General features: G+C 49.1%; 3 protein-coding genes across 3 annotated transcripts; 1 reads left to right on the forward strand and 2 right to left on the reverse strand.

Annotated features, from left to right (window-relative positions):
• Positions 1-679: 679 nt before the first annotated feature.
• Positions 680-3752, reverse strand: DEU56DRAFT_814019 (major facilitator superfamily-domain-containing protein). The gene is made up of 9 exons (XM_041353706.1): positions 3642-3752; positions 3260-3475; positions 3173-3206; positions 2694-3106; positions 2351-2628; positions 2127-2300; positions 1743-2066; positions 1239-1696; positions 680-1186 (listed from the first exon to the last, which is right to left on the reverse strand). The coding sequence occupies exons 2-9, from the start codon at positions 3454-3456 to the stop codon at positions 857-859; spliced, it is 2208 nt and encodes a 735-aa protein (XP_041206560.1). The 5' UTR covers positions 3457-3475; positions 3642-3752; the 3' UTR covers positions 680-856.
• A 1441-nt stretch (positions 3753-5193) lies between these two features.
• On the forward strand, positions 5194-6832 carry DEU56DRAFT_914482 (uncharacterized protein; the record flags this gene model as incomplete). The annotated part of the gene is made up of 3 exons (XM_041357623.1): positions 5194-5289; positions 5358-6032; positions 6083-6832. The coding sequence occupies 3 exons, from the start codon at positions 5194-5196 to the stop codon at positions 6830-6832; spliced, it is 1521 nt and encodes a 506-aa protein (XP_041206561.1).
• Positions 6833-7987: 1155 nt separating this feature from the next.
• DEU56DRAFT_455565 (FAD binding domain-containing protein) lies at positions 7988-10749 on the reverse strand. Its single transcript, XM_041346315.1, has 13 exons — positions 10577-10749; positions 10401-10520; positions 10189-10347; positions 9918-10131; positions 9760-9866; positions 9678-9712; positions 9454-9630; positions 9347-9402; positions 9285-9294; positions 9212-9236; positions 9135-9161; positions 8241-9081; positions 7988-8168 (listed from the first exon to the last, which is right to left on the reverse strand). Exons 1-12 carry the CDS (start codon positions 10604-10606, stop codon positions 8389-8391), a joined length of 1653 nt encoding a protein of 550 aa, XP_041206562.1. The 5' UTR covers positions 10607-10749; the 3' UTR covers positions 7988-8168; positions 8241-8388.
• Positions 10750-12153: the final 1404 nt, after the last annotated feature.

Here is a 12153-nt window from a genome sequence, read left to right on the forward strand (position 1 = left end):
AACGACGCTATCAATCGACGCTATCAGACGACGCTATCAGACGCTATCAATCGACGCTCTCAAACGACGCTACAAACGACGCTATCAATCGACGCTCTCAATCGACGCTGTCAAACGACACGACTTCATGACACTTAAGACAGACCGCGAACGACGCTACGACGCTCTCAGACGACGACCATTTCACGACACTCACGACGATGCTAATCACCATTCCCCTCATTGGGATCACGACGATCACCCACGACATTCACGACTTGTTCAAGACAGAACACTTACGCCGCCACGATGCCATTAACAGACGACCATTTCACGATACTCACCGCCGCGATGTTATCATAAAAGACAACTTCACGATACTCACTACTGACTCGATTGAAAGGCTCACATTATCGCCGGGAAACACGATGTTCCGCTAGAACACCCCTGCGAGACGAGTTTCGACCCCCTTCAGAGAACAAAAGACCGCGTCGGATGTTTGGTTTGTTAATCATGCTTGTTATATATCTACGTTACTTGTTTTCCTTACTGCTTTGCGCTTTCTTGTATTTAATAACAATCCCCTTTGACGATGAAGTTCGTTGCCTGCTCGCTCGTCCTTGGATTGAATATCATGATAATTCACTCGATGATCGCCTAAGAGAACGTCATCTCAAAACTTGTTTCGTCCGAGTTTTGACACGATAAGTACTAGGCCAGAGGCTCCATAAACATCTCTTTAGATAAACTAGTACTACATGCGACTATACTATATATCCCGCCTTCTATCTCACCGCTGCAGCAAGCGACCTAAATGTTATTATATGTATTAACCCATCCTTGCACAATAATACCACCACGACTCCACACCAAGCACTCAAACTGACGAGCCCGAACCGCTAGCCTCATCACTAGCATCAAACCTTACATCATAGTCTGCTCGCGCAGCGCCACCCCTAAGATCTTTGCTCACCCGCGACCGACCACGGATCTGCTCCTGATATCTGCGTTTTGGCTTCGCACCATAAGGACGAGTGGCAGTTTTTCCTTTGGCTGCAACCTTGGGTTTCCTTATGGAGAGACTGACATCTGGCCTGACGAGAATGGTGAACGCGATTGAGAGCAGTACCAGGCCACTGGCCGTTGCGAAAATAGCCTTGGGGAAGGAGCCTACGGTGCTGCTGTAGATGACACCAAAGAGCATGGGCTGCAGACTCTCGATTAGAATGCGTCTCAAAACGAGAAGGGACGCTACTCACCCCGAGGATAGTTTGGCCGATGGCTTGCAGGACAGCGAGAGCGCCGAAAAGTTTTCCAGGCTCCAATCCAGCGTCGTTATCGTGCTCCTGAGCCTCGCCTGTACGGATAGCAGCTTCCTTGGTAGCAAGCGCACGTCCCTGGAGGGTGCACAATGCGAGGCTTTGCATGCCTGGCATCACCCCCGCGCCAACGCACGAGAGCGACGTTGCACCCACGAACATGAACTGGGACCACCAAGCATCATTCGCACCGCGTGAGGGCAGGGGCGCAATGACGACTAGCGCGTGCGAAAGGAAGTCGATGAGCATAGAGTACCGCACAACGCGGAGATCGAACTGCATTTCGCTGAATAGATGAGACTTTGTCGGCTTGGGCTTTGACGTAGGCGCCGCGGGATTTGCAGGTGCATCCGTGGCGGGAACTGCGGCGCGGACGGGCTTGAACTTTAAGAGAAGGACTGCTGATCATCAGAATTGGCAGACGTAACCAAATAGTCAACTCACATGGCAGCAAGACCAATAAGTGCCAAGCACGGCAAGCCCCCATGAAGGAGATATAGTAGCTTAGCTGTTCAGCTGCCCAGTCGTAGATATGTTCCGCGTAGAGGTACTTGATCTGGAAGATTCCTGACGCCAGCATGTGCGAGAAGAGCGACAGGCCAATGAATGTCAGACCCCAGTCTTTCCGTGTGCGAGAGGGCACGAGTGAGTCTCCAGTGGCGCTAGCAGCCACAGGAACGTGGGACGGGAGGAAGACAGCGAGGGGCGATAGGAACCTTCGGATGATGCGAGTTGCCACCCATCCCTGGGATGATTCATCGGCCTTGCCTGTAATATACAATTAGAATTGAATGCAAGAGCAGGTAGCCAATGCAGTGATGCACGTACTGATAGGGAAGTTTGGACTACTCTCAACAGCTCGACCCTTGCCTTTCCTATTTGACGCTCGACGAGAAGCGGGAAGCGATTCGGGAAACACAAAGAGTACCAAAATCAAATTCACGAAAGAGCAAGCAATCGCTACCCAGAAAACTGATGTGACGCTTTGTAGTGGGTGTTCGGCTTTCATTGCTATTTCAGCATTCAGCCGATCAAACAGTCATCCGACGTACCGTTTCCAGCATTCAAGAAAGGGATCGGGTGCCTGATCAGCCATGCACCGAGCATGGGCCCAAGAGCAAGTCCAATACAGAGGACGCCAGTGAAACGGGCGAAAATAGTTGCACGCGAACCAGGAGACGTGCAATCAACAATGTAGGCCGTATTAGCACCGGTCAAGGTCGACCATCCTCCCAGAGAGCCCTCAATGATAGGTGCAAGAATGAGCAGCTTATGCGAGTGAGCGGCCAAGGGGCTGTGAGGTGTTGATACAAGAATAAACGTGAGGTCACTTTATGGTTTGAGCACATATCGTAAGCAATAATGCCTCGGAAAGAAGCGAAATATGAAACGTACGTAAGGAAGAGTCCGAAGGTGGCGATAGCGAGGACGCGTATGCGGCCGTGCCGTTCCCCGAACTGGCCCCACCAACCCGTTGTAAGAGCAGAAAGGGCACCCATCGTCGTGGTCATTATGGTCTGCAGGCGTGCAGCACCTGCTTGAACGGCGGGATCCGAAATACACTTTTTATTTGGTATCACGCGGGGGTCATCGTCGTCATCGTCGCCTTCCTGGTATTCGTCTGAAGAGATGTGTGGTGACGGAAAATGCACGGAGATTAAATGGGGTTCTACGGGATCGACCGCATAATGGCTCGAGTTGAAAGGAGTGAGGCTCGGGACCACGCGGGTATGATTATAGTGCTCGTGTATACTGTGGCATGATAATTCTGTGAAGACTTCCACGCGGGACGCCAGCGTCATGCCGCGCTATACAAGTCGCACGGTGACAGTCAGCATGTTTCTCCGAGTGATGACAAACAAGTCGGTCCGTACAGTAAGAGATGCAATTAGTGCAAATGGTACCAGCCTGCCCAGAACTCCATCAGTCAGGTTACTCGGACGCTGACAAGCTCTACTCACCATAATGGGCGGGCACGATAGAATGGCTTCTTGAGTTTCGGCGCAGTCGCAATCAATGGGTCGCGTTCCGTTGGGACTGCGGCGCCTTCCAGTACCAGGGTTGGGTTGTGGTCAACTGGTGTTCGTGAACGCGACGGGGAGAACGCTATGTTCTCTGTCGAGATGATTGGATCCGTGATGATTCTGTCGAGTGGCATGGTGAAGGAGGACTACAGGCTGTCGAATGCGGGGCGGAAAGGCATTTCAAGTCAGTGAAATTAATTAAGCGCTAGTATTTATAAGTGGGAATATGGCACGTTGCCACAGCACTTGAGGCCAGCACACGGAAAGCACACGACCTAACACTTACGGATGTGGGACACCACTGGGACCATGCACATACCTTAGCAGTAAGGCCACATGCACAATCGGCAATCCTCGAGGTTCCCTAATGTTAGATATCAGCGGGCCGAACATGCACAAATCGCTATCACCCTACACACGAGTTACAGAGCACCAATGAAAAGAGGTGGCGGTGTAACTTCAAGTTGACTGTGTACCATAGTAACATCTTGACATTGGTCTGCCAGACGCGCCCTCATCCGAACAGCATCGTCCAGTCGTGGTATGCATAGCAGCCTGGAAAGATTACAGAAAGCTCACATCACCCACGAGTTTGCCACGACTTGCGTGCGAGCTTAAGTCAGCAGCGTTGTTGTCGCAGACTAGGCTGCACTGCTCCCCGAGGGTCGTAACTGTGACGTTGTAGACTTCCTAGTTTAATTGGTTCATTGCGCCCCGGGGACTCGTTATCGACTGGAACGTCTGCAATCTAAGTATCATTGGGACGAAGTCAACAACCGGAGCTAGAATCTACTATCAACGGCCGCCACTATCTTCTATTTGGTCTGCCTAGACTAACAAACGGTCGCAAACCCAAGCCATCCAGATGCGTCCGACTCCAATGAAGTGCTGGGCGCTCTAACACATCGCGAAGGAGATGAAACTATGGATGAAGTGGACGTTGATGGCGAAGGAAGACTGAGTGAACGCTTCCTGATCATGTGAGCCTACCAGATAGGACACGTCGTCGGCGAGTCGATCCATTTTCAGCTTGTGACATTGTCGTTCACTTGACAATTCCGAGACCGGAAAGTTCTTCAACCCAAAATCGTCTCTATTGAAGTGCAGAAAGTTCTGAGCTCAAGCACTCAACCGTTGCCTACCACATTCGTCTTTCTTTCGTTTATTGTCGAAAACCGTGACTCACAAGTCGAAAATACAGTTTCATGTAGAGGCACATCGCCTACGTGACTGAGATTCAGAAAGAGCTGGTGCATTTTTGATGCGGCAGACAGGCGACGATTCGGGATTCGACTAATACTAGTTGTACACCCATCAAGCTAGGTAACTTAGTGCTCAGCGGCGTGCATGTGTAGCGGTGGTCCGACTCCGACCTGAAATCTTTCCATCATGACTTCCCACACATATGATATATCCGATAAGTCCAGACTACTTATCCATCTCATCTTCAATCAAGAGAGTCACGGTTGTAAGGAAGGCTGCGCCTTTACCGTTGGACAGACGACAAACTCAAGACTTCAACGACTGCGACATATTACGCACTGCCTTCCCTTTGTCCTTATCACCATCACCACATGTTCCCATTCATTTCGTACTTGTGCTTTGACGACGCTATGCCTTTGACGTCTCGCATTACCTCTCTTCTCGCCACTCACGCCCTGATAGTACTTTGTCTGTTCTCTCGCCGTATATAAACCACCTGTATTTCTCATTTTGAAGACAATCAATAGATTCCCTCGAAGTCACTTGTATTCTCCCGCCGCTGAACGCACGTGCTACCAAAGTCTGACTGATTCATCTCTTCGATTCCCCAGAACTCAAAGCAGCGTGAGCCGTGCAGTAACTTGCCGCTCTACACGGTGGACCACGAAATGAAGCCCAATACAGGGTTCCTGTCTCTTGCTGAAGAACTCCGGGTTTTCATACTGAGCTTTCTTCCTTACCGAGATATCCTTCATTGCACATCTGTGAGTGCCACTGAGTGGCGGTCTTTGACTCATGTTATTGTTGACTTATACTGACGATTTTCTTGCAGATATGTAAGGCCCTTCGCCAGACATATGTGTCCTCCTCCGAGCTTCAGTACATCGTTGAACTCGGCGGCCAACATTTGCTCCCTGTACCCAACACGGACAACCACACACCTATTTCCGAGCGTCTACGACTCTTGAGGAACAAAGCTCACGCATGGTTCAAGGCTGACCTCAACTCTTTCGAATCATTCCCTATACCGTTTAAACGATGCACTACGAGCGTATCCGTCGCTAATGGACATGTCTCTTTGTGGGACGAAGACGACGATACTGCCAGGATCATTCCGATTCTTCCGAAGCCCCCACAACAAACATTCCAGCGCTACTGGTCTCCAGGAACGTTGTGTTCAGTCCCCCACTCAACCAACATCGATGTGTTCATGGACCCAGCACAAGATCTGATCGCCGTCGTGTATATTGTTGATCACAAGACAACTCATATCGACCTTAAAACATTGAGTGTCGATGGTGTTCACCCCCGCGCTGCTGGACAAACATTGTTTCTGTATGGGCTGCCCGGACACGATGACTCGGAAATCCGCACAGTGGGCCTCAAGCTCAAAGGTTTTGGAAGGCATATTGCTTTGCAGCGCAGTTTGTCCGTTGAACAAGGGACTTCGTCAGACGACATGTGGCAGTTACAGATTTGGGACTGGCAACACTCAACGACATCCAATGTGAGCTTTGATCAGACGGTTGAAGACTTGTCAATTGATTTCCAACTTAGAGCGCCCTCAGCGGCTTAATAGATCCCGAATACGGCACCATATTCGATTTTTGTTTCCTCGGAAATAATAGGTTGCTCGCTTGGACCGACGAATTGAGGATCTATTCCATCGAGGATATGTCCCAGACGCCACAATTGCTGGCGTGTTTCCTGGTGCCCATCCCAATGGATGAAACACATTTTTTCCTTCCGATGGATGATATTCATCAGATACAAGCCCAACAATCTATGTACACTTCTGACCCTGCACATCGCATACTATGCATTTTCGCGGCCCATCCCCCTTCTCGTGTCATCTTCATTTCCACAAAAGTTTTCTTCGACCTTGACGGAATAGCAGCAGCAACGCCAATACCATGGGAGGACTGGGGCCCCTCAAATACCCGCATTTTCGATCAACCAGATTTCTGCGGAATTAACGTTTGTGGAAATCGAGTTTTGAAGTCATTTTGTGTCCTCGGGGAGTTTAAATTACATGTGATGGATTTCAGTCCACTAGCTGTGATGAACAGGCGGGGTCTAGGACGAGTGGTGAAAGAGCCATCTACGATAATACTCAGTCGCTACACTTTCAGGCCAGGGGACGCCTTGACGACAACATTCCTGCCTTATGTCGAGGTCGTATTGGACAGAACCTTCCGGGGTTCCTCGCCTGACATATGGATAGACGAAGATAGAATTTATTTATTCAAACTGGGAGCAAAACAGACCGTGAAAGGTACTAGCACGCTTGAGGTTATCGACGTCTAGAACTTAGGGTATCGGCTAGCTACTTATGAAGATAGATCGAGGCTGGCTTACTGATCAATGTACTGGGTCTCGACTTTCGAGCATGTATTCACCATAGTGTCTTCGAACGTTGCAACTTGAAGGAGGGCGTGGCCAAGAGCATGTAAAGTTTGAACCCGATTGATCTGATGATCAGTAATCAGTACTCAGTTGCCGCATGTAGAGGAAGCACGAACAATGGTTTTGTCCGGCTCCGCACACCATGTCAGCTTGCTTGATCGAAACAAAGGATTCATTCGACTAGCCAACAGTGGTATAGTAGGCTGTACCGGAGCGGGATGTGCTTGTGATGTGCACCTATCCATTCTGCACAGGGTTTAAGATCATCATGGCGATGTCCTCCTCGTGTACGGATCAAAAACGTGAGGAACACCTCTGTACTTTGTCCCCTCTACGCCTTGAAGAAAGGGGGTGCGTGTGGGAGGCAATGGCATATACACATGAGCCGTGGCATGAGGCCACGGGTTGGCACTGGAGAACTCTTAAATACAAATACTTCCTCGAGGCGTGCTACTCGAACAATTGATGCATCCAGAAAGAGAATATTTTTCGCGTCTCGAGCCGCATGGAAAGGAATGCCGTATAAAATTTCGTAAATTATGCCCACCAGTCCCTCTTAGGTCTTGATGCTATACAATGTCAGTCGATGGACGCGACCTGAACTGAAGCCCCATTCTGTCCACGATCGATGATTTAGATGATCAATCGATTCAGAACTCAAGTCATCGACATATGACCTCTCGACCAGAAACCGGATATTGCCTCGGCTTTCGAAACCATCTACACAAATCTATGCACCCACCCTTGAAGTCTGGTGAAGTGACAGAATCAGGTCATTGTTGATGGCAACAACATGCATAGTCGGCTGATAATAGACCTACGCGTCTAATGTCCAATTGAAGTTCAGCCCTATCTCCAGATCTACGGTAGGCCAATCAGTTGGAAGAATTGACAACAACAATCGTGCCTGCCATACAAAGAGACGCGTCAGCTAGGTAGGTATCTTCCAGGATTGTTCCTTCCAAAACCTTACGCAATAGTACCGATATCGACAGTCAGTTCGTCCTTCCCCCTTCATCATGGGAAGCGCTCGGGAATAGCTGAGAGGCATTTTGGCGACTTATCTTTAGTAGATTCTTTACTGTGGCGCATTGGCCTTTCGTCGTTATCGGCTGCTAAGGAAGGGACTTCGTATTCCCAGCAGTATGACGACGGCCAGCTTCAAGGCCAGAGGTTGGTATAGATCGCTCATTTGTCCTGACTTGGACGGAACTACTGGGGACACATCCTCTGAGTGCTTTGGAGGCGTAAAAAGTGGCATTGTAAATATCTTGTCCGGTTGTGACATGCAATAACAGAAATAACATGCCTGGAGGGAGCCTTGATATAATCAGGAAGACGGGTGCGGATACAAATGACTATTTGAATATATTTGCGTGATTTGCTTGTCGAGTGTGCGTCACTGAAGAAGATACATGAGTTGCAATTGAACAAGGAATGGATGGACTCGAGTCATTCTATATATCATGGAAGATTCTGGAGAAATATTTCTTCACCCCCTCTGCACCATGAACAATTGCGCCAATCACACCATCTGGCCGTATCACAAAGACTCTGGTTTGAGTAGCTTCGACGAGGTAAGCGGAAAAAGCATGGTCGCCCTGATCAAGAAGAACGAAGTCGGCAGGAGATGCGACGGGTGTTGCTGGTGCTGATGAGGGTAGGATGACTGCTGACTGCACAATATGTTTGTCATATGGCTCTAGTGCGGCCAAGATTGGAGTAGCATCTGTGGGACTTGGCACAAAAACAACGACTGTGTGACGCCAGGGTCTGTAAAGACTGAAAAGCGTCATTAAGTCAGATTCTCCAGGCTGGACATGGAGTAGCTTGGGTGCATCAGGGGCTCTGTCCCCAGCCTCAAGCTCCATCTCGTCAAGTATCCTGTAGATGTTGATAGGTTTCCCCTCGACTGACGTGGAAAACTCGTCGAGGACGATGCTGCTGAAGCGGCAATGAATGCCGAGCATGTAAAGGAGAGTAGTACGCCAGGCGTCCTTGCCTCCTGCCGTCATTGCACGCTTTAGGATCGAGGTGGTCACCTCGAGCATCTCGGTAATGACAGGGAGACGCTCTTCATTGTATGTCTCGAGAAGCGTCTTGTCGGCAAGTCCTTTTTCAACGAGAGCAAGTTTCCAAGACAGATTGAACTAGTGTCCAGGGCGGTCAGCCGTGTCATACATCCTGCATTTACCCGACTCACGGCATCTTGCACACTTGAATTGAGTCCCTATTCAGAACGACATAAGCACATATTGGCATTTGATATGACTTCCCTACCTGACCACCGGTTGGACTGTGGACACTGAACACCTGTCATCAGCTGTTTGTAGGTCACTTAAAAGAGACGTACTGGGCAGCGTCTATGAAGAGACCTCATGAGCACAGGCATACTTGAAAAACAGAACTACAGACCGCCCGCAAGAAAGACTCGCCCATCGCTAAACTTATCCACCATGCGGACATTAGCCCTGAAGGAGACTGATAAACTCGCACAGACACGGAGAAGAGACACCACGCACCGGTATTCGGACGCGCAAACTATCTTGTTGAACGTAATTTCCATAGGAATCAGCAATGCGATGGTCTCGAAAATAAGTTCTTCGTTTTGCGCGAGCTTTGTCATGTCTATGTCACGTCCCAAGATAAAAAAGTGCCAGCCATCCTCTCCAACTTCGTCTGTTGGTCGCAAGGAGACGCTGTGGGTTGTTCAATATACACCACCGAGGGTAGAAAGTACACGTACCATTTGTCATTCAAATCTCCAAATCGGTGCCAATACTGAAAAGCTGAATAAGAGCGCTTCCATCAATGGAATACGGACACACCGTTCTATCAAGACCAGGGCCTGCTAAACAAATATCTCCGGTGACGACCCGAAACCCAGCCATAGATTCTCCCGGGAACATGACACCAAGTTGTTTCCGTACTGTACCTGTGGTTTGAACTTCAGTCTAGTTCATTCTGTTTCAACCGTGTCGCGCACTTTTGCCACCATCGGCACCGATCATCCACTTGGCATCAAATATCTCTAATATTTCATCGTCACCTTGTTTCTTTGCGAGAACAGCGGCAACTCCCTCATCGGATTGCGTGAACGAGCGCAGCTCGGTTCCGAACTCGACAGAGCACGACAGTTTGTCCAGATGGCGTCGCAGAATAACATCCAAGAGTTGCTGACCCATCAACTTAGGGACGTTCTAGAAAAAGATCTGTCAGTGAGATGTCTTGAGCGCGAACGATATGTATCCGCGTACGAATGGTATCGATGGGGTATTTTGTGTACGCGGGATATCCAATTCCTTGTGCGTATGTTCCGCCACCCCGAACTTGTACTCACGGATACAAGGGAATGGTTTCCCCATATCATTGACATCTGGAACACCCAGGAAATTGAAGAGTTCGAGGGAACGTGGCTAGATAGTGTGTATTAGTTAAGACCGCGGGTGAACTCAGATGAATGACAAACAAATATTCCGGGACCGCGCTGTCCGATGCGAGGCTTGGAGTCTTGCTCGATGATGCGCACTGGGATGCCATTTTGAAGGAGCGTCAATGCTGCTACCAGACCCGCTGGGCCGGCGCCTACCTAAGAAAGCGGAATTCCATTGATGCGCAAACATCCATCGTAGGCAGATCACTTACGATTAGCACAGGAGGATGGGTGTGATTCATAGTGCCCACACGGGAGTTAATAAGTCACTTCCTGAGGTTTCTGATTTTATATATCTCAGAGCTTCTGCCAAAAATGACGTCTTCGACATCCCTTGTTAACCTCACGTCCGATCGGACAGTTCCTCATGCCAGCAATGCGAGGGGATTTTGAGAAAATGATGGTAATCAATCTGCCAGTGAGTCATTAGGCGTTACGCAGGTGCCCGTTTCAAGCGGATCGCGAGCTTGCGAGCGTTGACGCGCGAAACTCTGCCTTCGTAAGCGTGCACGTGAAGATTCTCCATCTATGTGCTTCCTTGATAGTAAAGCACACGTCCAGCTCGCTACTCACTTAAGGACGCGATTTTTGCCTCACCTAGACGCCAGCTGTAGGGCGCTAGTGTGTTGGATGAATAACGGACGTGGTAAGGCCTTTGTCAAGATGTCGGCAACATCAGTAAACCAGAAATTTCGTCCCAGACATTGCCTATTTTGACAGTTTCCCACAGTTTCCCATAGACTCTCACAGAGCTCACAGAAGGCACATCAGCACAGACAGGTAATTTGCACAGCTGCGACAGGACATACAGCTCTCCAGGCTGCCAGTGCTATAGCATAAACAGTGCTACTAGTAGTGCTAGATACCGCCAGTTCACGACAATGGTTCCAATAAATAAACAGTATTAAATTTAAGCCAGACACCGCCAGTTCACCACAATGGTTCCAATAAAAAAACAGTATTGAATTTATGCTAGATACCGCCAGTTCATGACAATGGTTCCAATTAGTGTATGGTGAATTTTGAACTCCCTGAAACTCACAGCGTAAATTCACAGGACACCCAGAGGCTCTCAAATTTACCAGTGTAATTTACCGTGAATTTACCAGCCTGTCAATTAACGCTAATTTACCAGTAAATGTGACAATTCTACGTGAATTTCGGTGAATTAGTCCCACTCGTTCCAATCAGAGCAATCAGGTAAAGACATAGACAAGGTTTTGGGTGCAGCCTTCCTGGTGGGTGCAGGAGCTGGCTGTGAAACCTGTTTAGCACTAGAGTCGAGTAGCTCTTGTAGATAAGGTGAATGCAAATCAATACCACTGGACCCAGTGAGCACAAACGAGTCTTTCTCTACTTTCTTAAGCTCGTCAGGAAGGCCTTGCGCATCATTCAACCAGTCCACGCCGTCATCCAATTCATCATCCGAGTCTGCCAATATCGAGTTCGAGAGCAAGGCGAAAGTTCGTGGTTTGGGCGGAGGAGGTTTTCGGCCAGCTGGAGGCAAATCCTCTCCAGAGCGCTTGCCAAGGATAGTAGTTTCCATGTCGCGCCACTTGACCAATGGTTTGTACGGTGTTTGCAGTTTCTGTAAGCAATGTAAGTTAGTTGTACATACGAAAAATGAACCAAAACAACACACCTTTGGGTCAAAGCGGTGCCATTGTCGGATTTTGATGTGGTTTTGAAGTGTGCTGACTTCCTGCCGACTTCGTCGAGCAGAGTTGAGCCAGTTAATTGTTGACATTGTGCGCTCATCCGGCATGGATGTCGGAGAGACTGAAAATAC

Source organism: Suillus clintonianus (genome assembly GCF_016758775.1).
Source record: "Suillus clintonianus strain FC179 chromosome Unknown DEU56scaffold_55, whole genome shotgun sequence".
NCBI lineage: Eukaryota > Fungi > Basidiomycota > Agaricomycetes > Boletales > Suillaceae > Suillus > Suillus clintonianus.